General features: G+C 41.1%; 2 protein-coding genes across 2 annotated transcripts in view; one reads left to right on the top strand and one right to left on the bottom strand.

Annotated features, from left to right (window-relative positions):
- The window catches only part of WAPL (WAPL cohesin release factor), a 72,658-nt gene extending 51,954 nt beyond the window's left edge, over positions 1-20,704 (bottom strand). The window contains exons 1-2 of the mRNA XM_081822794.1: positions 20,242-20,704; positions 16,956-17,519 (exon numbers count right to left, since the gene is read on the bottom strand). Coding sequence (XP_081678920.1) covers positions 16,956-17,497 — 542 coding nt within the window. The 5' untranslated portion in view covers positions 17,498-17,519; positions 20,242-20,704. The remainder of the gene's footprint in view (positions 1-16,955; positions 17,520-20,241) is intronic.
- The window catches only part of LDB3 (LIM domain binding 3), a gene marked incomplete at its 5' end in the record, with an annotated part of 321,917 nt that overhangs the window by 155,452 nt on the left and 141,603 nt on the right, over positions 1-24,862 (top strand). The window lies entirely within an intron of this gene.

Genomic DNA, 24,862 nt, shown 5'->3' with positions numbered 1-24,862 from the left:
TTTTTTTTTTTTTTTAAAGATTTTATTTATTTATTTGACAGAGAGATAGACAGAAGAGCACAAGCAGAGGGAGTGGCAGAGGGAGAGGGAGAAGCAGGCTCTGCACTGAGCAGGGAACCCGATGCGGGACTCGATCCCAGGACCCTGAGATCATGACCTGAGCCGAAGGCAGACGCTTAACCATCTGAGCCACCCAGGCTTTTTAGCATAGAGCTCCCTTGACTTTTAGTAACCTCTCCCTAGTCATTCAAGTCCCTAAAAATTGTTAAAATTAATTCAAGAGATTTCAACAGTGTTAAGCAACTAGATCAATTCAGAATTAAATGACTCAGCCAAATCTTCTCAGAAATATTATTGGTTCTGCAAATAAAAATCCTTAAATTGAAATTTATTTAGTAGAATCGAAACAGTATAACACAGGGAGCGCCTGGATGGCTCAGTCAGTTAAGCATCTGCCTTCGGCTCAGATCATGATCCCAGGGTCCTAGAATCAAGCTCCCCACCAGCTCCCTGCTCAGCGGGGAGTCTGCCTCTCCCTCTCCCTCTGCTTATGCACGCTCTCTCTCAAACAAATAAATTAAAACCTTAAAAAAAAATAAAGAGTATAACACAATAAATGACAACATTCTGGCAATGTATTTGTCTGGGGTAAGGCTGCCCATAAGGCATGCCAGCTCGGTCGAGAAACCTGTCTCAGGGTCAGGTTTCTTTTGCTATTTCTGCTTTCCAATCTTTCTCCTAATCCTAAACACCATATAACTTCAAAGATTTTTTTTTTCTTTTTTAACAGTGGCTCTGGTGCCTAAGTGGCTATAGTGGCTTATGCATAAGCATATCAGTGAGCAGCAAACCTCAAACTTCCTATCCATTTTGTACTTGGGGAATTCATTTTTACTATCTTTAATTTTTATCAGAAACATTTTTTGTTAACCTTTCTAAATGAGAGATGAAAATATGATTCAAATCGGTATTATGATTAATTCTCCCAGCACTTAGTGGTAGAAAAACTCTGGCAAAATGTTTATGCCAAACAATAAAAGTACTTAAAAAGTGCACTTACGTTTAAGAAAAGCCAATAACAGATCTCAACTAACAAGCCATTAAGTATAGGCAAAGGGATGATTACATAAATTCAATGCACAATTTTTAATGCTACCCAATGGGTTTAAACATAATTTAACTTGTTAGATTTATATTTACTTACCTTTAGAAGGCATCTAATATCTGTTTTATTCTTAGACTTTTCCCAACGGAAGGCAAGGAACTACAGTTTTCATTATCTCAGAAGTACCAATCGCTAATCCTAAAATACTGAAAAGCTAAAAATTAAAAGCTAACTCTGACATCTGATACCTTAAAAGGGATAGAAGCAAAACCAAGTCTAAAACCAAACCAGAAAAAATACCACCACTACTTTTACTAACAAGAGGAAAGAGCAGTGGTAGCGGAGTCTGGAGACTGCCCTGGCTAAACTAGCTCTTCAGAGCTCAGGCAAGACCCCTAACTTTGGGAGTTTCCCTGAGGGCTTCCATTTCCCTCAAAGAGGGAAGCCACTGACCTAGATTACTTTACAGCATTACTGAAGGAAATATTTCCTAATAAATAGCTTATGGGAGTACTTAGTATGCTTAGCTACAACAAAGGTCTGTGAGATGTCATTAAATGTTGTATTACATGACTTTTTTTTTTTTTTCTTAAGAGAGGGAGGTGGGGGGTAGGTGGGACAGAGGGAGAGGGAAAGAGAGAATCCGAAGCAGGCTCCACACCCAGCAGGAGCCCTGGGCTCCACCTCAAAATACCAAGATGGCGACCTAAGCAGAAATTAAGAGTTGATGCTTCACCAACCGAGCCCCCCTGGCACCCCACACATCACTTTCATAACTGCAGAGCATTCTGCTGTCTTAATGTCACAAAATTTATTTAGGCTGTTTCTAATTGTTTTATATAATAAATATCTTTCTGACTTAAAAAGTTTATGTGAACAGTGTTAGTATCCCTATTTTTAAAAACTACTTCAAGTTTCACTTTAATAAAAGTGAATGGGAGTAATAACTCCCATTTCTCCTACAATAAGAGAGAATACATGTTGTTACTATTCTCATAAATAAGCCATCCTTCAAATGCCTAACTTTGTTGTGAGCTTATCATGTAATCTATTTTAAGTGCAAAAAGTAATAAAGAGCCCTAGGGAAAATATTCTCACTGAAAGTTATAAATTGGGGCACCTGGATGGCTCAGTTGGTTAAGCACCCAACTCTTGGTTTTGCCTCAGGTCAGGATCTTAGGGTCCTGGGATCAAGCCACGTGTCAAGCTCTGCACTCAGGGCAGAGTCTGCTTGTCCCCCACCCTCCCTGCTCATGTTTTCTCGTCTCTCTCTCTCTCAAATAATAAAACCTTTTTAAAATAAATAAAAGCTATAAGTTTCATTAGCAAGTATAATCTACTCATCTATTCAATTATACAACAAAAACAATCCTACAGATGAATATTAAAGTACATTATGTATTTTTAAATTTCTGAAATACATTACATAGATAAAAGCCAACGTAACCAACAGAGCTCTGCCTAAGAAATGCTGTCCAAGTTCTTTACAACAGTATTCTAATATATAAAATAAACACTTTCCATAGTCCTTCAACTTTTAAGCTCTGCAACAAGTATTTACACAACTATACCTTCAGAAAAGAGAGCGAGGTTACCTTATCCTAAAATGCAGAACAATTACTTTCAACTGCCCTCCTCCCTCAAATATCCCAGCTTCTCTGTCACATAAATCCATTTAGTATCTTAAAACATCAAGTAGTAAAGAAAAAGAGATAGTTATTTTCTTCCAGAGAAGCTAAGCATTACTCTGTTTTAATCTAAATCAACTTACATCAACAGAAATGTATTCCTAGCTAAGTTTAGGAGTTAAGTGAATTGTGTGCCAACTCTGCCACTTTCTGGCTAAAATGAGGCCTTAAGAAGTTCAGGCCAGGGCGCCTGGGTGGCTCAGTCGTTAAGCGTCTGCCTTCGGCTCAGGTCATGATCCCAGGGTCCTGGGATCGAGTCCCGCATCGGGCTCCCTGCTTGGCAGGAAGCCTGCTTCTCCCTCTCCCACTCTCCCTGCTTGTGTTCCTGCTCTCGCTCTCTCTCTGTTAAATAAATAAATAAAATCTTTAAAAAAATTAAAAATTAAAAAATTTAAAAAAAGGTAATATATTTAAGGATATTTTACAGGTTATACAGCATCACATGAATGCAAATTATAATAGCTATTACTACTTTGCCACAACACAGGACATTATTTTTTAATAATCTTTTAGCAAGACTTTTCTTAGTGGGCTCTAATATATAAGTTCATCAATACTCCCTTGTGTGTCCTGTGTCTACCAGCTTCATGCAAGGAATCCAAAACCACATTCTAAGGCCTACTGTTGCTCAAGCTAGAGGGTCAAGACTGGATGTGTAGAAAGTTCTCAAGACTTAGCCAGCACCATCTGCTATCAGATACTTAATAAATGCCTTTTAACATCAATAGGTATTATTTTTAAAATGTATTCATTTAGGGCGCCTGGGTGGCTCAGTTGGTTAAACGACTGCCTTCAGCTCAGGTCATGATCCCAGGGTCCTGGGATCAAGTCCCGCATCGGGCTCCCTGCTCTGTGGGGAGCCTGCTTCTCCCTCTCCCACTCCCCCTGCTTGTGTTCCCTCTCACGCTGTGTCTCTCTCTGTCAAATAAATAAAATCTTTAAAAAAAAAAAAATAAAATGTATTCATTTAAGTTATCTCTACACCCAATGTGGGGCTCGAACTTACAACCCCGAGATCAAGAGTCATACACTCTTCCGAGTGAGTCAGTCAGGCGCCCCAACATCACTAGATTTTAGCATCACTAGATAATTACTCAATCTTTTATATGTTAGGTAGGTAAGGGAGAGAATTATCTTAAGAAAACTACATGGAATTTGAAAAGCAAATAACTAGATATGTAAAAATTTGGCAAGCCATATTCTCTCCCTAGGCCTCATAGGCATCCGGCTCCCTGCTGCTTGGGAAGCCTGCTTCTCCCTCTCCCACTCCACCTGCTTGTTTTCCTCTATCACTGTGTCTCTCTTAGGAGTATACATAGTTTTATAAAGGAATAAATAGGTGGGATGATTTAAGGCTTCTGTGAGTATACTCTTTGAAGTATTTAAGAAGTTGGGAAGGTAAGTTTGACCAGAGATTCATGAATAAATAAAAATCTTTAAATGATAAATTAAGGGGCGCCTGGGTGGCTCAGTTGGTTAAGCGAATGCCTTCGGCTCAGGTCATGATCCTGGAGTCCCGGAATTGAGTCCTGCATCGGGCTCCCTGCTCAGCAGGTAGTCTGCTTCTCCCTCTGACCCTCTCTCTCTCAAATAAATAAAAAATAATAAATAAATAAATAAATAAGAACTCCTACACATCCAGATGAATTAGAGACCTAAATATGGAGAAAAAGCAAAGTTTTTTTTTAGAATACAGGAGTGTATCTTTATGACCTCAGGCAGGGAAAGTTTTCTTCACAAGATACAAACAGCATTAACCATAAAGGAAAAGTAATTTAATTTCATCAAAATTAAATCTGTCCATAAAACAACACTATTTAAGAGAACTACCAGACAAACCAGAATGGAGGGTATTGACACTACATACATAATGCCTATAACTAAGAAAAAGATGCCCAATAAAAAAATGATCAAGAAACTTGACCAGTCACTCAATAAGAAAGGCTATTCAGGGGCAGCTGGGTGGCTCAGATGGTTACGCGTCTGCCTTCAGCTCAAGTCGTGATCCCAGGGTCCTGGGATCAAGCCCCACATTGGGCTCCTGGCTCAGCGAGGAGCCTGCTTCTCCCTCTCTGTCTGCCTCTCCCCCTGCTTGTGCTGTCTCTTTCTGTGTCTCTGTGTCTCAAATGAATAAATAAAATCTTTAAAAGAAAAAAAAAAAAGGATATGCAACAAGGGAGACTGTATGGCCCTTTTTTTTTTAAAGATTTTATTTATTTATTTGAGAGAGAAAGAATGAGAGACAGAGAGCATGAGAGGTAGGAGGGTCAGAGGGAGAAGCAGACTCCCTGCTGAGCAGGGAGCCCGATGCGGGACTCGATCCTGGGACTCCAGGATCATGACCTGAGCTAAAGGCAGTCGCTTAACCAACTGAGCCATTCAGGCGCCCTGTGTGGCTCTTGATATTAGCTCAGGTCTTGATCTCAGGGTCATGAGTTCAAGCCTGGCGCATTGGGCTCCACACTGGGCGTGGAGCCTACTTAAGAGTCTCTCTCTCCCCCTCTGCCCCACGCCCACTTGAACACTCTCTAAATAAATAGATAATAGATAAATAGATAGGGGCGCCTGAGTGGCTCAGGGGTGGAGTGTCCAACTCTTGTTTTCGGCTCAGGTCATCATCTCAGAGTTGTGGGACAGAGCCCTGAGTTAGCCTCCACGCTCAGCGAGGAGTCTGCTTGAGATTCTCTCTCCCTCTCCCACTGCCTCTGCCCCTCCCGTTCATGTGCATGCACTCTCTCTCTCAATCTTTCAAATAAATGAATAAAAATAATCGAATATTAGCAATTCCACCTGGTTCAGCAAAACAGATGTATGTGTACCAACATCATTCCAAAACAATGAAATCTGAATATTCATTAACAGGCCAGTCAATAAAGTGGTCTGCTCATACAAAGAAATACTTAAAAGCAACAAAAATAAAACTACATTTCTGTAGAAGCATATCTTAGTATAACCACTACAAAGGACAATTTGGTAATATCTTTTAAAATAAAAAATGTACATGTCAAAGAAATGAACTTACCCTTGAACAAGCAGTTTTAATTTATAACCACTCTATAAATAGTTATGAAATAAAATAAGTAATAAGAAACTCACTACAACTTTCCTGGTTTTTGCCTTCATAAACAATACGAACACCCATCAATAAAGAACTACTTAAATTATCATACAGCCATATATCTAAATAATATGTAACTCTTAAAAAAGAATGAGGCAGGGGCGCCTGGGTGGCTCAGTCGTTAAGCGTCTGCCTTCGGCTCAGGTCATGATCCCAGAGTCCTGGGATCGAGCCCCGCATCGGGCTCTCTGCTCGGCGGGAAGCCTGCTTCTCCCTCTCCCACTCCCCCGCTTGTGTTCCTGCTCTCACTAACTCTCTCTCTTTGTCAAATAAATAAATAAAATCTTTAAAAGAAAAAAAAAAGAAATTGTAAACAGCATTTGCTTCTGTGGAAGGGAATGGATTTTTTTTCACTGTCAACAAGAATATGTGGCTATTTATCAGAGGCACCTAAGAAGCCAAAGGAAAAATATGGCACTTCTTCAGTGGATCGATTTTACTCAAAGATTTGAATGGTAAAAGGTACTTAAAAAAATAAAGAGCATTTTAACTGATCATTTAAGACATTTTTTATTTTATAAAGCATACCTATCAAACACCAAATTTACATGTACTTTAAAAGATAAAACAGTAAAAAAAAAAAAAAAAGGCAGTAAATATAAAATAACTTCAAAAGTACTACTCAGCTGGGCCCACCACAAAGATACACCAAATCAACTCAACCTCCCCGCTTCCCCAATCAATAAACCTGTGTTAACTGTGACAATCTACCAGCAAGTCAAGGAGCTTATTTGCTACCGTGGCTCCTGCTCAAGCTGCCCATCTCTGTCCACCAGGAGACAGGAAAGGTACTACATATCCCAGTCACTCTTCAACCAGTGGTCCCAACCTTCCAGGTGGCAATTAACTCTTCAAACTAAATATACAGACCCCCGAAGTTACACTAAAACCTTTCAAAATATATATATAGGCACAACTGAGGTTTAATGAAATTCATTTCCAAATCCTCAATTCTACTCTGCTCCAAAAACTGATGTGCCAACCCACCTGGTTTAATCATTCTCCCACATTATGAATAATGGCATATTGCTCACCATCCCTAATCTTACTGTGATACATTGCTCCAATTCTGGCATAACCTATAAAGAAACAACGTGATAGATTACTGGCTTCTGTGCTTCCTACCTGAGTAACTGTAATGTCTGGGCAACATCCCTTGTATGTCAGGTAGTTTCCAATTACTGCTTTCCAAATAGAAACTGGTGTAACAACTCTACCCATTCTTATTTTTGTCAATATGGTTTCTCAACACTTACATGTATTAAAAAACAAGAACAGACTGATGCCAAAGCTTTTTCTTATTCCAGCAATGGTAGTCATACGCATGAATTGGAAAAAGCCCCACCTGTCATTAAGATGTACATTTCCAAAAATTTTGCCTCTGAAATGTACAGCATTCATATTTGATCAATTACACACTAATAACCGTGCTCATAATAATCTAGAAGAATTTTTAAATACTTAGAGCATTACAATCACAGAAAATTCTTAGAAGTTTAAATTTAAATAGGTATACACATTTTTGTACAAAGAACTATGAAAAGAATGGCCATTAAAAGGCTAAGCATAAATATGTTCATTAGGATAAAATTCTGAAGGGGAAGTGGAATAGAAATACAATTTCAAAAAGAAAAAGGAGTATTGTAAAATCTTCTGGCTGTTAAAGAAGAACTTGTTCTTTTATTATTTTTTTTTAATGTATGAAAGTGAACAGTAAATAATTATGGCACTTGCAAGTAAGAAAGGGATTATGGTAAAAGACAGGAGAGCAGTTATTGTGGGGGTGAAGGGACAGATGGAAGAGATTCTAGAATGGCTGCCAAAATTCTATTTCTTAATGTGGGTGTTGGTTATAAGGGTGTTGCTCTTATAAATAATTCATTGAACTAAACATTTTTATACATTATATTGTCTGGTTTTCTGTATCCATGTTTTATTTTACAATAAAAAGGTTAAAAAAAAATCACTGACACTCAAGTTAAATGTGTTATTTTAAAATTATTTTATAGGAAATTATACCCTTTGAAAGCATTTAAATTTAAGATCAATGTTTTCATGACCAGCAATCCCACTCCTAGGTACTTACCCAAGAGTAATGAGGACATATGTCTAACAAAAACCTAAATGTGAATGTTTATAGCAGCTTCATTCATAATTGCCCCAAACTAAAAACAATCCAAATGTCCTTCAACTAATGAATGAATTACAGTACATATATAATAGACTACTACTCAGCAATTAAAAAGGAATGAACTACTGTTACATGGAAGACTCTTTAAAAGCATTATGCTAACTGAAAGAAGCCAGACTGATGAGGCTACATACCACATGATCCCATGTATATGACATTTTGGAAAAGATAAAAACCACAGAGACGGAAAACAGATCAGTGGATCCCAGGGGTTGGAAGTGAGAGAAGGGACTGACCAAAAAGGAGCATGCGGAACTTTCGAGATAATAGAAATATTCTGTACCTTGATAATAATTACACAATCATATGTGTTTCCATAGAACTTTACAGTTTTGTTTTAAGATACTACAACAGGTATTTTCCACTTGTCCTTCCAGATCCACTCTCCACCCTGATCTCAGCCCTCTCAGGTGGCTGATCTGTATATCTAGGTTTCCTTACTTCTTCCACTGGGTTCTACCCATGAGGAGCCCCAGCAGTACAAAGGAGGGAAAGAGGAAATTTAGGTTCAGGGTACGGTACCCCTCCAGCACTTTGCTTATTAAGCCCCTCAACAGAAGGATACTGCTCCTCTTAAGGTGGCTTCCTCTCTATGGCTCAGATGATCTCTTGTCCCTGTGAAAATGGATGATAATAGCTTCACTGCAGCTAACCAAGCCTACGACACCATCCTTTGAGCTTCCCCTAACATTCTCCCCACACCTTTGTAAACAGCTCCTTTATAAATATACTTTCCTGGCATTAGCCTAACTGGGGCATGCCACCTATTTCCAGTTGGGACCCTGACTGATAAATCAAGACTGGAACAAAAAAAAAATACGGGGAGGGGTGCCTGGGTGGCTCAGTCAGTTAAGCATCCAGCTCTTGGTTTTGGCTCCAGTCATGATCTCATGGGTCCTGGGATGGAGCCCAGAGTCAGTCTCCGTGCTCAGCAGGGGGTCTGTGCTTGAAGGTTCTTTCCCTGGGCCCCTCCCCCCATGTGCACACGCATGTGCGCTGTCTCTCTCTCAATAAATCTTTTACACATATATATGGTTTTAAACTGCTATAGGAAAATTTGGTTCTAAAGCCACCATGCTTCTCATGTTTCTCTAGGTCAGGATCCAAAATGTAAACACATCTTGTGATCTACCTTCTCCTGAATTTCAATACTCAAAATGTATCTGTACTTCTTTCCAATCTCATAATCCAACAACTGAGCACCACCACCACCCAAACCCTGAAGTCTAAAGCACGCAGGTGATCAGGACACTCACATATACCTGGGGATTAATTCCCTCTACCACTTCCATGCCCTAGCTGAACCCTGACTACACATGCCTGTTCTCCTGCAACCCCTTTAAGTATCTGAGAGTAGGATGCTTTGGGGTCACTGGTATGCTGGCTCTCCAGAGCCTGTTTATAAAACTATTATTACTCCACCCTCTTATAAAGGCCTATTCTTTTGAGGCTTGTGCCACTTAGCTAGTTACCCTCTAATCTTCCCCTTACCTGTCATCTAACAACCTCTTTTTCTTCATTTAAGGGTTTTACACAGGATTTATAACTTACCCCTCATGCCAGTCTTGCTATCATGCTGAATTCCACCAAATCCCAATCTCCTGACCTCACGGTTCTTTAACCTTCTCCCATCCATAGTCTTCTACATTCCAGCTCAGACACCAATTCTCAGTTTCATGCAGAAACTTTTCCTGTCCTAGAACGCTTCACCTCTTAAATATTAAAATCAGATAACCCACTTCTCAATCACAACCTACCAACTATCCAACCTGTTCCAGTAACCCCATTCTTGACTTCTATTTAATAAGACTCTCAGGATACTGACCCTCTTCTCTCCTTTCTCCTACCCACCAGCCTTGTCCAGTTCCTAAATATTTTAAATTCTATAGTCCATCATTTCAGTCACTCTCTGGACAATACCCTAAATCCTTTCTTCTCTATCTGGTCATGCCACATCTTGTCAGACAAAAATGACAATCCAGGATAATCTAATTTTCCTATCCAATATTCTATATTCTGTGCAGGTTCTGGCTAACAGGACCTACTAAAGGTGGGGGGAGGGGCACTAACACAATGAGGTAAGTGAGTTAGAAACCGTTGAGTTTCTAATGATATAATCTTCACTAAGGCCTCATTAATGTCCAGAAATCCTCTCTACACAGCTCCCTCCTTCCATTTTCTGCAACACCAGTTTGAACCCTTTGTTTCTTCACTCTGGCCCTCACATTTCCTTGCCCTTCTTTCCCGCTTTCAGAGATAACCTCTTCTATCATTTCATGGCGGAAAAATGCTTTCCTCCATAAACCACCTTATCTTCCACCTCTCAGTAAGCTCACATTCTCATCCGTCATTCCTCCTCTCCAGAAAATTCGGCATCCCTTCTCCCAAGACCACTCTCCCCGCTATGCTTTGAAGCTTATGCTGCAAGGCTCTCCCATGCAATCAAACCTTCCCAAACCCCTCATCACCTGGTAACTTTTCAGAACCTCTCTCCTCCCCTTCAAACATCTTTAACAAGTTGTGTACACTCTTACTACCCCTACCTTCACTATGTACTCACTACTCAGACTGTTCCAACCCAAGCTGCACACTCCAATGCCAGCTTTGCAGTCCTCATTCTTGTTGATCTTGCAATAGCATTCCAATTCAGTTGATCCTTCACGAACATCTTTCTGCTGGCTTCTATAAAATAGCACTGACTCAATGTTCCTACTGATGCTCTAGCTACTCTTATTCAATTTCCTTATCTAGTTTTTCTTCTTCTTGTCTCCATCAAGTATTACAAGTTCTTCATAGCTCAGTGCTTTTTCCTCTTACATTCTCCTCAATGACTTCATCTAATCCTATAATTTCAAATAACATTTATTTATTCATTCATTCATTCACTCATTTTAAGTAGGTTCCACACCAAGCATGGAGCCCAACACAAGGCTTGAACACACGACCCTGAAATCAAGACCTGAGCTGAGACCAAGAGTCACAGACCCTTAACTAAGCCACCCAGCACCCCTCAAATAACATTTATATGCTGAATCTCAAATGTATTATCTCCAACCAAAAATTCTTATCTAAGTTCCACACCAGCATATCCTATCCCTCACAAATACCTCAAATCCAATGTGCACAAACCTGAACTGATGAACCTGCCCTCAAAATGTCCATTTATCTCAATGAATGACATTACCATTTGCTCAGGTGCTCACATTAAATACCTGAGAATCATTCTTAATGTCTCCATCTTCCTCACTTCCCATGCCACTAAGCTCTGCCACTTTTATCCTTGCTCAGTATAGCAGCCAGTCCCAAGTTAAATGTCAGCCCTGTCCCTACCCCTCATTCAGACCAGGTAAATAGCCTATTATACACCCTCATATGACCTTATTTTTCTTTTCGTTTTTAAAAAGTTTATTTATTGGGGCACCTGGATGGCTCAGATGGTTGAATGTCTGCCTTTGGCTCAGGTCATGATCCCAGGGTCCTGGGATGGAGCCCCGCAATGGGCTCCCTGCTTGGCGGGAAGCCTGCTCCTCCCTCTCCCACTCCCCCTGCTTGTTCCTGCTCTCGCTGTCAAATAAATAAAATCTTTAAGAGAAATAAATAAACTAAAAAAAGTTCTACTTTAGGACAAAATAAAATTACAATGTCTTTCAGAATTTACATATTGCATTTCCATTTGTATATAACACAAAAAATTAAAAATAGAAGATACTTATTACTTATAAAAATAAGGTCAGTTTTATTCACTATTATAATTACTTAGACCACAATTCTTATTAAAAAGAAAATTATTTAAATAGCAACAGGAGGGAATCCATAATATGTTCCAATCAGTCATTTCCAACATCAAGATAAAACTGTACAGTGACACTTATTTTTTTAAAGATTTATCTGACAGAGAGAGAGTGCTTGAGTTGGGGGGCGGGGTGGGAGAGAATCTCCAGCAGACTCCCCGCTGAGCAAGGAGCCAGATGCCGGGCTTGCTCTGAGCCAAAATCTAGAGCCACCCAGGCGCCCCAGTGACATGTTATTTTAAATGTAAGTCTTTAAATATGATAAAATTATGTTCATTCATGAAAATAACATTTTGGTTGTTTTTCAGATCTTCTGCTAATAATTAAAATTATTCACTGACCTGTGCTTTACCCTCTATAAAATGGAAATAAAGCCTGGCTTATATAGTTGTGATTAAGGACAGACTGATATATAAAGGGCTCAAAATAAAGTAGGAGCTAAATAAATAACAGGTCTCTTATCTACTTCTCTTAAAAGAATTTTAGGTATGACTTAAATATATTCTAAACAAATACATTCAATACCTAAATGAAAGCTAGAAACTGTTGATGATACTATACTTTCAGAATTCTTTAATAATCCTCATTAATCACCTATACTTTATCCAGTAAGCAGATGAAAATCTCATCTCACTTCACAAGTTCCTGGCCTACTTTAAGCTTTCAGGAATAGAACAATGCATCCCTTTCTAAAAATCAGCTTCAGTTCCAAATCAAAGTTCTTAAATTCCTGACAATAACATCCCTCTAACACACAAACACTCGGTACAGCTTTAAGCAAATGGAAAAAATGTACTGGCTACAAAACCAGTCATGCAAATTAAGAGACTATGCAGTAGTTATCTCAATATTTGGCAGGATGTGTAGACTGAATCCCAGCTGGCTGGCAAGGAAAGTGTGCCAAGTAGAAATATAAGTCTTTACATACTTTATTCTAGAGTCCAGGTTAAAAACCTGTAGCAGAAAGCACAAAGATGGAAAATGGAAGTAGCCTCATACAAAAAGCAAGAGAAGCCTTCTTTTGCCCCTAATGCACACAGCCCTGGATTCAACACTTTAAAGAATATTCCAAGACCTCTTAGAAGGGCAAACCTTTAGGTCCTGCTAAGGGCCATTTTAAGTGGCACACCTGTTTGAGAACTCACTTTAGCAGCAATTACAACTTAAGTATTTGCAGATAAAATACAAGTCCTGAATCTGCATTAAAATAATCCAGGGAGGGGTGCCTGGGGCGCTCAGTTGGTTAAGCATCTGACTTTGGCTCGGGTTATCTCAGGGTCCTGAGATGGAGCCCCACATCAGGCTCCCTGCTCAGCGGGGAATCTGCTTCTCCCTCTTCCTCTCTCCCTCTGTTGCGTGTGTGCTCTCTCTCTCCCCCTAATAAATAAAGTCTTTAAAAAATAAAACATAGTAATAATCCAAGGAGGAGTACCCAGGTGGTTCAGTTGGTTAACTGTCTGACTCTTGATTTCAGCTTGAGTTATAATCTCAGGGTCATGAAATCAAGCCCCCAAGTCCCACATCTGGGCTCTGTGCTCAGCAGGGAGTCTGCTTCTCTCCCTCTCACCATGCACACACACTCTCTTTCCCTCGCTGCCCACCCTCCCAAATAAATACATAAATCTTCAAAATAATCCAAGGAGTAGGGGGCACCTGGGTGGCTCCGACGGTTAAGCGTCTGCCTTTGGCTCAGGTCATGATCCCAGCGTCCTGGAATCGAGCCCCGCAGGGAGCCTGCTTCTCCCTCTCATTCCTGCTCATGCTCTCTCATGCTATCTCTGTCTCTCTCAAATAAATAAATTCTTTAAAAATAATAATCATCATCACCCAGGATGGGAGGTGGAGAAAGTGTAGAGCAAATGGGGGGGGGGGACAGAAGAAGAGGGAGAAGTAGACTCCCCACTGAGCAGGGAGCCTGACAGGAGGCTCAATCCCAGGGCCCTGCGATCATGACCTGAGCTGAAGGCAGACCCTTAACCGACTGAGTCACCCGGGTGCCCCTAAGTGTTTTATTTTTTAAATGAAAAGTTAGGGACATTTTAGCAACTCAACCCTTCCTTCCGGTTCTCATTCACAGTTTGTAATCTTGCTTCTAATTCTCTTTCCCATCAAACATCTATTTGGAAAATGGTAACAATAATACATTTTATCATGACCTCATTCTGCATTTCCTCTCCAAATAAGCCACAGTTTTTAAAAGTGCTACCTGGTATAAAATATTATAATATATATATGAAAGAATTTTAATAGTAGCTAAAAATTAACTACATATTCCCCTTTGGAGAAAGAGATGCACCTTAACTTAATGCCAGGAGAAATGATAGAGTAAATTTGAACTTGGATAAGCCCTTTTCACTGATGTGAAAATGGTCTGAATTCTACAGTGAAAATGGTCTGAATTCCACTGGAAGGATACTATGGAATTTAGCTAGTGCACTTTGAACAAACTTTACCACATAATTTCTCAAAGGCTCTTGAATAAAGTGTGTAAAAATGACCTGCAAGGGAGTTCTGAGACATTAACACATAGTTTTATCTTGAGTCCAAAATTTTATCATTCTCAAAGGATCTTTAGTTCAAAAAAGGTTAGCAACCACTTTCCATTTATAAAGACCCCCTTTATAAAAAATTTAAGTTTGGGTTTCTAAACTTCAACTAAAACCAGAAGGCTTGCTCAAGGAGACTAAAGGCGACGACAATCTGACAGACATAATGCGAGAAGTCTAGAAACAGGGAAATGCCCAAATGTTAAGAGGATAGGGGTAAAGAAAAGGAAGGTTATAACATACACAAGTATTTCCAAAACTATAATCAACTTATAAACATACAGACCTATAAATGGTTTTTAAGAACTTAGAAGACGACTACCATGAGAACTAAAAGCATTCCTTCAAAGATCTCTTCTTATCCCCCTGTAGGATAAGGGTTGCTGCAGCTCTGGGTGGTCAAGGGAAAAGAGAAAAAAAAAAATATTCATAGTGCTGCCCCATGCCCTTTCCACTAAGGATACCTCGTGAAGAAGGAAGAGGGACAAGATGTTCTCAAACATCTATTTATCTGTATTTTAGTACACATTTTCTCCTCACAAAACTATTATAACGGAGTCTGGGTTCCCAGTCAGTCCACAGTTAGCAGCAGCAGTACTACAATTTAGCTGTATCAGACTGGGAAGCTAATATCTCATTTCTACAGAAAACTGCTTCCAGTTCCCACCTAACAACTTCATATGGCAGTGTGGACAGATACAGATGTTAACATCAGCAAAACTACATAAACAACTGCTGTCTACGTATATTTAATTTCTAAGTTTGTATTGTCCCTCTACCTAAACATTCATCCCATTACCCTCTCTCTGCCTGCCAGTGATGGCCTGTTCTCAAAAAGACAGCACTTGGGAAAGCTGTGTCTGCCTTCCTTGACCAGTTTCGCCATTTCCTCAGCCTCATCTTCCTTCCTCCAGGCTATGTACCCCACACTGTGGATTAACTATCGGAGGTCAAGACACAGCAGTAAGAACACTGGATAACTGAAGTGGAACAGCACTCCCACAGCCTATCACAGTGCAGGGCACACAGTATGTGCTCAACATGTTAAAAATTGATAAATAAATCTCATTCTAATTGTGCCACTAGCCACCCTTGGATAGTCACTTTACCTCTTTGAGCCTCATCTATAAAGTAAAGAGACCTGAGTTAGTTTATTTTGGTTCAACAGTCCTATGATTATGTTTTTAGGAGCTGATCTGGGAAACAGTTTTTAAGCTATTTTTTTAATGACAGTTTATCCTAACCTTAAGTTTTGAACAATGCTTCGGAAGAAAATGTGGGCAAAGCATAAGAACAGCCAAATCAGAATTAACCGGGAGAATCAAGGGAATGACAATAACAGCTGGCTCATCCTCTCATCCAAGGGTGAGAAAAAGAGTGAAAAATGTTCAGCATTTTTAGTAAAACTATGCAAGGCAGAGTCTTTTATTATACTGTTTGAGGCACTTATATTAAGCCTCAAGGACAAACTCCTCTTAAGAATTCAGTACTAGGGGCGCCTGGGTGGCTCAGTTGGTTAAGCGACTGCCTTCGGCTCAGGTCATGATCCTGGAGTCCTGGGATCGAGTCCCGCATCGGGCTCCCTGCTCAGCGGGGAGCCTGCTTCTCCCTCTGACCCTCCCCCTTCTCATGTGCTCTCTCTCTCTCTATTCTCTCTCTCAAAAAAAAAAAAAAAAGAATTCAGTACTAGGAAGTTTTGTCTTTACTTCCTTTCAAAATATGAGATCTATATAACCTTTTGTATCACCAAACCTTGCCAGGAAGTTGAAATCTAAGGTCTGTTTTCAACCACAGTGCCATCCTTGTCCTACTGCTAATAAAGCAAGCATGCTATCTCTCCTGCTACCTCCAATCTCAGTTCTTTGGTCTTTTAATTAATTGCACTTTTACCAGTTACTGTAAGTCTCAAGTCTTTTACAAAAGGACTAGAGGTAAAACGGACAAAATATATTGTTTTTTGAATGAACTCTAGATGCCAGATTTACAAATTAACACTTTAAAAATACAACTGGTTTTGTGGATTAAAATCTATTAATACAAGTTGCTACCAGCACCAGACTCCAAACAAATCTCAGACTGCAATGAAGTTCAATTCTTCAAGGTTTCCACAATACCTCCTTAATCTTTCTAAACTAGTTTTGAAGGAAAGCCTAACACTCCTAAACTTAATCCTCATTGTAAATGCTCATCTCATTTCCATTATCATTAACAATACAAATCCTCCACAGTAACAGAAATGAGATACTGTCATCCAAAGACAACAAAAAGAGATGTTTCTTGCTGGAAATGGAGTTAGGGATGTTGGAAAAACGATTCCCAAAATGTACCATGAGTAACAGCCTGGAAACATTAATATCCAAGTTGCTTAAGTAAAATTTCAACCCCAAATTAGTTTCTTTAAAGTTCTTAAGTCTTTTCTACAAAATTATCTATAGTCCCCATTAATCACAAATGCAGAAAGAAAACCCAAGAAGCATGGTATTTTAGAATTTAAAGCATGTAACTGAATGGCTTACACAAAGCTCTTCTGGCTCAGAATAAAGAAATTCAAAAACTTACCTGAAGTCATTAATTTAGCACAGCTACTTTTGCTTGCATCATCTTCTACGATACGGTTTGTGCTCTTTTCTTTCCCAACCAAAGTTTCTTCCAAATGTAAGCATTTATCAGATACAACACTGTCTTCACCCACTGCATGACTAATTTTGCTATTAGCTTCAAGTACAGAAGTGACCTCTTCCAGCTGAGCAGCTTCACTAGATTCTGAGTAAGAGGAACCCTTACCCTGGGCTAAATTCTTTGAAGAAACTGGTAGAGACTCATCATCACTATCAAATCCAAAAGGATCTCCAGTATTTTCTTCTTCCACTTTAGGTTTCTTCGGAATTTCTTGGATATCTGGTTTGAAATTGGGCCTCTTCTGCCCTAATTTAGCCATAAATGTGGTCTCTCCCCATTTTGTGCTAAGGGTGGTCCGTTTGTTGGAAAAGACTTCATCAAATTTTGAACTGCCATTTCCTCCTTTCCTACTGTATGTTTTCCCAAATCTGGATGTCATTTTGACACCTGTTTCATATTCTCTGTGGAAAAAAAAAATGTAAGAATATATATAATCACCAAATACTTAGTAAATGTTAACACTGAATATAAAAAAAAGAAACAGGGAGTCTCCCCATGGGGCTTTTCAACATTCAAGATATAAACCTTTAAAAATGGTTAAATAAATATGGGGAGGGTGTATAAAGAAAGGGGCTCATTTTTTATTCTATAGATTTCCAGATCTCAATTTCCTTATTTCAATGAGTACATATTCACAAACTACTTACAAAGTAATTAAGTCTAATGACTAACCAACTTATCCCCAAAACCAATTTAAGAGCGGAACATCAGTTTTTTTAAGTTTCAAATGAATCTATGCACTATTCTTATAAATATCAGTGTTACCTTAAAAAAATAATCTGAATAGGGTTATTACTCCTAATATAAAATCTTAAACACGAAATGTTATTTTTCAGGATCTCAGAAATATCAAATAACTGACTAAATCAGGTCTTTGAAACTTCAGAGCATTTATTCAAATGAAGGGGAAAAAGTCAGAAAAATGGTACTATTTTCTCATGTATTAGAATCTACAGCTTTTAAAACAATCTTAAAGATTCTGATTCTTGGTCTAATGTAGTTTGAACTGTGACTTGAAAAATATTCCCTAGTTTGTCATCTCCTTATTCTATCTTCCTTGTCCCTATAGTGCTGTGCTCATTTGCTGAAGTTATGTTTTCTGAAGCTGGTGAACTCCAGCATATTAGACTGGTCTGCTGATTATTAAACGAAGCAACAGAAACATGTAACTTTATTTTCCTCCTTGCTTTATAAGAGATAAATGTACTCACCTGATGTGTCTACATAATAAATACCATGACAAAAAAATTCAGGACAGTACATCAAGAGTAAAACGTTTTTAAAGCGAGTTACAGTCCTTTTTAAATACTATCAATTCTTATCCATTTCCTACACTTCAACCTTCTAAAGTTTAAGTATCGCTATATTAAATACACCTTTAAAAAAAAGAACAATTGTCTAGGTTTTGAAAAGAAAATCTTCATACCTTGAAATTTAAAATACAACAGGAATGACATTTGACTTCTACTTTTGAATACATTTTGGTCTATTCTTTAAACACATTTTTCCTTTACTAACTTAAATTCTTGGAACTTATATCACTATAAACTTAATTTTATATATATTCAGTAGAGGATTTTTCTCTCTCATATTTGGTTAGAAACCAATTCTAATTTGACAAAGTTAACTATCATACAGATCTTCATTAAGAGAAAATAGTGTGAAGACCTTTTAACATGACACAAAACCTTTTCCTGAGAGAGATCTATTTCCCGATCTACTGTTGATTTACGCTAAAGAATCTTTGTCTTTCCTGTTACATACAGTCTAAACAAAACTAAATATATTTGGTATCTGTAAGAACAACAGAATGAAGTCATTTCATTCCTCCAAGAATGTAAAGCCCTGATCTACAGACCTACATTTACATATACACCAACAAAGCTGGAACGTTTTGTATACAGTTCACGGTAGTAATCACCTAAAAATGTAGTAATCACCTAAAAACCAAAAATCTAGACTTGAGCTCCTTTGGACCCAGGAGGAAAATGGTCCTGGAACCACAAAGCATTCACTGTTGCAAGTTGAAAGTCTGCAAACACTTGATATAAAGGAGTTAAATATATTAAGCGATAAGAAAATCACGCTTTTGTTTTTTAAGAGTCCGTATCTTTTATAAACATATACTAAAATACTAATGAAATAACGTAAGCAGTTCTCTAGCTTTAAAGGGTGTGGAACGGAAAGTGTGTAGATGAGAAACACTTGGTTAAGAATAAATAACTGTTGAATCTTAACGATTAATACAGGGTGCTCATTACGTAATATCCCCTACTTTTGACTTCCTTTCAAGTTTTCCATGTCTTTTTGGAAAAGTCACTAGACAGACAATTGTGATGGCATTATCTAAGCCTAGGATGTAAAGTACGTATAAATTCAAGTAAGTGTGCAGACACAGTTGACACTATATTTTAAGTACATCTCAAATACACAGGCTGTCTTGCTCAGGCTTCAAACTCCAAAGACTTTCCTAACGAAAAAGGAAAGAATGATTCACAACTAAGTCTTTTTCGGTCGTGGGGCCCTTCCTTCTGCCTAAAGCCAGGTTGAATTTTCAGGAAAGTGCGCTGGGATAAAAAGTCCTCACAGTTAACCCTCAACCAAGTGCAACGTCTTTAGGATCCCCAAGGGCTTAGAGGCTTCCACTAAGGAGTAAAGCCGGAAAGGGCGAAGCTAACCACCCAGAAATCCTCACCTGGGGGCGGTCGGTGCACCCGGAGGTAGCGGGAGAGGCGGCCCCCTCCGGCTGGAAGCTCACGCAACTTTTCTCCTCCCCACCCCCACCGCCAGGAACGGGATGTAGCTTCCGACGCCCCGGAAGCCTCTGCCACTGAATCCCCAAGGCAGTGTAAGGCCTCGGTGGAGGCCAGGGGCGGAGGAAAGACGGCGAAGGACTCAGGGCTGAAACCAACGCACTTGACCGCGCTTGGGGAGGGAAGTAAATCAGCAGCCGCCCGGAGGAACTCAGAAAAAGGAAAAATAAAAGAGGGAAAAGAGAGTTCTTCAGGTCGTTCCCCTGCCCAACTTCCCCAGAGGCTGTGTGGGTGAGACAGCAAGACTTCCAGACCCCTGCCTCCCCCACCCTCCCTCCGGGCCTAGGCAGCCGCCCGAGACCTCACTTACCCTCGGCGCCTGGCGGGTGCTTTGGCCTCGGGCCGCCTCCGCCTCTCCTGCTCCCAACGGCCCACGGACGGGCGCGGGAGCCCCGCGCGGGAGAACAGGGCCGGCTTGTGCGGGAAGAGAGGCAAGGGGCTCCGCCACCGTCAGAACCCGCGACTCCGCTCTGGGTAAATAGGAAACCCGGTGGAGGAGGGGGGGGAGGAGCGGCGGCACCGCAACTTCCCTCCCCGCCTTGAGCGCCACCGGCCGGGCCCGGGCCTAGGCCTCCCTGGCCGCCGCCGCCGCCGGAGCCGGTACCGGAGCCCGCTACGTGCCCCCGCTAGGCCGCCGCCGCCTCCTGCGCCGCCGTTTCCGCCGGTGAATGGTCAGCGCTGGAGTTTGAACAGGGCCCTGAACCATCTCAACGCCATTTGCACTCCCGGCCCCCACCTCCTTCCTCCAACAGCCGCTCGCTCCGTCACTCCGCTTCCCACAGGCCCCGCGCGGCCGTCCGACCCCGCAGCCAATCGCGCGGCCGCTTACTCAAACCGCCGCGCAGGCGCCGCTCCCCGCATGCTCCGGCGCCCGCCATTGGCCCGGCCGCGGCGCCCGACGGGAGTTGTAGTCCGGGTCCGCGAGGTCTCTTTGCTCGGAACCGGGCGCGGGAGCGGGTGGCGGGAGGAGCGGTCGTGGCAGGCCTGACTCGCCTGGGCTCGGGAGCCAATTCCAGCTCCCGGCCCCGCCGCGAGACGCAGGTGCCGCGGGGGAGGGCCGGGGGGCGCAGTGCAGGCAGCTGTGTCAATCGTTTCCCCCCCAGGGACCGGCCGGTGTCTAGGGACGGTGGGTTGTGCAGCTGCGCCAGGCCTGCTCGGGCCACGGCCCGAGAGCGGGGAGGCGGGGAGCTCGCGCCTCGGAACCGCCCTCCAACCCGGCCTGGCGGGTGCTGGCGCGGCGCAGGTAACGACTGCGGGAACCGGGAAGCTCGGAGCACTGGGCACCTAACGCGGCGAGTGATGTCGGTTCTAGCTTTAAATGCTCCCCTTCCGACCCCTCGGCCCGTACGTTCGTAGTTCTCGGGTCTGTCCCGCACCGGTTAAAAGTGACCCCGAGAATACTGGATGGTATTAAGGAATTATCGTTAACCTTCTTGGGTGTGATAACGGTAATGTGGTTATGTAAGAACAAAAAAAAAAGACTAAAGTTTTGACGGGTAAAATGATTTCAAGTCTGGGATTTACTTGAAAAATAACTCATAACAAATACCGGGGGAGGGAGAATAAAACAAACCAGCGGGGTGTTTTTCCACTGTTGCGTGATGCGTACACAAGGGCTTATTATTCCAGTCTCTCTAATGTTTCTGAAATTTTCCATAATGAAAAGTTTAGAGAAATGAACCAGTGATTGCCTCTGGGGAGGACAGGGAGGTGGGAGATAAGGGAGAAAAGTATTATTTTACACTGTACACTCCTTTGTGCTGTTTGGGTTCTTCTTCCAGATCAATGTATTACCTATTCAGAAAGTTGGAAATTTGGGAGTTTTTGTCTTTTTTTAAAAGCTGCAGTGGGAAAACAGCGTTCTAAAAAGTAGTACAATCAGTTCGTGCTAAGAGAGGTGCATGATTCATCTGGCTTGGACAGCCCTGCTGTTCGGTGCATGATTAATGGAGATACACCTGGGAAATTAGAAAACTAATTGCTTCCAGTGAAAACCCCGCCCCTTCTTCCACAAAAGGATAATTTGCTTTGAATGCACCCAGAAGTTAACCAGATTTCTCCAATATATTCAGGAAACTCCGAATAAAGAAAAAATAGTTCAGAGATCATGCAGCCCTTCCCAATAGGAATTTAAGGTGGATTTTAGCATGGCTGACTTGTATTACTTTTGCAATACTCCTTGCAAAATTTATATTCTGACATTTACAATTTCCCAGATATCACAACAGTACTTCTCTTGATTGTTTCTAAATAAATCAACTTTTGATAGCTTATGTGACTGGAAGTTATAATAGGTCTGTGTATTCCACTGTGGGCAGTATGTGCATGACTTGTATTTGGGTCAGTTTTGTCTTTTTAAAAAAATCAGCATAGGATCTTATTTTATCAGTTTAGAGATTGCCAGCAGAGGTGCAAGCCGCACTTACCATAATTATTTAGATGACAGAGTGGTGGGTGCTAATTAAGGGGTAATTATCATCAGAGGCAAAGGCTAAGATCAAAAAGCCAAAAGTGGAGGAGAGACAATTGCAGGATCTTCCTGCAGAAGTGGTGCTGTGAACCCTCCTGGACCAAAGGATGTATTCTTTATGACCTGGCCTGGTTACTTGGCTGGGTCAGTGACTCCACATGAGGCTCAAATAGAAGAGTTAATTTTTTATAGAAAGAGACAATCCACAGCCCGTTTAGGGGCTTTTTGTGCAGTAGCTGTGTTATTGGAATTTGTGTAGTATTAATTCTTGCTACTCAAAGAGTGATTCCAGGTCCGCAGCATGGCATAATCTGGAAGCTTATTGGGAATACAGAATCCCTGTCCCCAACTCCACTGAATCAGAACCTGCACTTTTAACAAGATTCCCCAGGTAACTGGCCCACACATTAAAGGTTGACAAGCCCTATTTTTTAAAGGATACCTGTAAGTATACCTAAACTCTAATCTCTTTTGTTAAGATGGGGGAAGGGAGGGAGAGAACATTAAGAACCTATTATACATCAGGTATGATGCCAGGCTCTTCATTTGCATCCCTGCTTGTTATCCCTGTTTTACAGGTGAGGAAATTGAGAGGTTGGCATTTGCTCAAGTTATGGTAACTAATGAGGAAATCAAACATTTTCTTTTTTAAGATTGGTCAGCGAGAGAGAGAGCACACAAGCAGGGAGAGCAGCAGGCCAAGGGAGAAACAGGCTCCCCACTGAGCAAGGAGCCCCATGCAGGACTTGATCCCAGGACCCCAGGATCATGACCTGAGCTGAAAGCAGATGCTCAACCAAATGAGCCACCCAGACATCCCCATTTTCTTAAACACTGGATACCCATTATTACTTACAGACACTGTTGAATCTAATAGAAAATGGTACATGATTTGGAAAGGAGAAAACAGTGCATGTGTGTTTAATCTGTGGAAGCTAGTATATGAATCCCGAACAGAGCTGTGCCAGGGCTCTCTCCTCTCCTGAGCCTCACACTAAAGACTGCCTATTCTAGGGCCCCCTCCTGGAGGAAGTCCAGACTGGGCCTTCAGGCAGCTCCACTCAGGTGGACTAATACTTCGCTTCAGCTGAAAAAAGAAAATCCTGCCAAGATAACTAATCGAAGAATCTGTCCTGCCATCACTGGGTCTTTGTTCTAGCCCAGGCATGGGACTTGTCACAACTGGAGTTGCTAAATGGAGCTGTGTAATCTTTTTCTGATAATGGGTAGTAAAATGTATCCCAATTTACAGAATTCAGAGAACTAGAAGTCAGAAATTACCATATTGGTTACAGGAAATTTTTCCTTGTCTTAGGATGGGAAGTAAGATTATAAATCGTAAACTTGCACACTGTAGTGGTTGTGTTACAGGGCCCCTACAAGATGAGAGCCAAGCCCTGCCCTTACCTCCCTGACACTCCCCAACCCTTCTCTCTTTTCAATTAGTCTATTCCACCACCCCCCCCCAAGCCTATTTTATTTAAATTGTAATAATCAGGGCGCCTGGGTGGCTCAGTCGGTTAAGTGGCTGCCTTGGGCTCTGGTCATGATCCTGGAGTCCTGGGATTGAGCCCCCCACACCGGACTCCCTGCTCAGTGAGGAGCTTAATTCTCCTTCTCCCTCTGCGCCTCTGCCTGCTTGTGCTCTCAAATAAATAAAAGTCTTTAAAAAGATAAAAAAAAATAAATTGTAACACCCTAGTCCAAAAATGTACATTATTTCTACTTAATTTTTCTTCAGGGCATTTATCTCATCTAATATATCACATATTTTTGTGTTTATGTTATATATTTATCTTCCCTATGAGGGGAGGGATCATTGTTTCCTGCTAAAACCTTAGCACATAGAAGAGTGTGTAGCACATAGTAGGTGCTCAACAAATACTTGTTTAACTGCTCCCCATTTATTTCCTTCTTTCATGTAAGATTGTATCTTGAGAGAGACTTGAAACTGACAATAATTTCACATAACCTGTAGCACCATAAATAGTTGACTGGGTTTTCCCAAGGGGGGGGAGGAGTGCTTTCTGGAGTTACCTTTTGTTCTTGCTTTGGATAGGTTTTTGCTCTGAGAATGGAGAAGATGAATACTACTTTAATCACAATTACATTGTTTTCCAGCATAATTGGAATATGTTCTCTGGAGATTGTGACATCCTTTGGGGAATAACCTGCTGTCTAGGTAGTTGAAAGGCAAAGCAAGGAGAATTCCCTGGGGACATGTTGCCTGACAAGGACTGGTACCCAGCAACCTCTAAAAGTCTGGCTACCTGACCATCATCTCCAAGCAGCCATCTTTCCCCCTGGGGTCCTCACCCCTAATGCTCTCCGGTATCCTTCCTCCCCCCAACAAAAACCCTCCTGGGGCTTCCCATCACCAAGACTAAAATCCAAAATCCATCTTGTGGCCTATAAAGCCATGGGTGATTGGGCCCCCGATATTCCTATCCCTTCCCACCTT

This window comes from Leptonychotes weddellii, chromosome 6 (assembly GCF_054177405.1).
Source record: "Leptonychotes weddellii isolate Sample4059 chromosome 6, ASM5417740v2, whole genome shotgun sequence".
NCBI lineage: Eukaryota > Metazoa > Chordata > Mammalia > Carnivora > Phocidae > Leptonychotes > Leptonychotes weddellii.
This window is presented reverse-complemented; position numbering and strand designations above follow the sequence as displayed.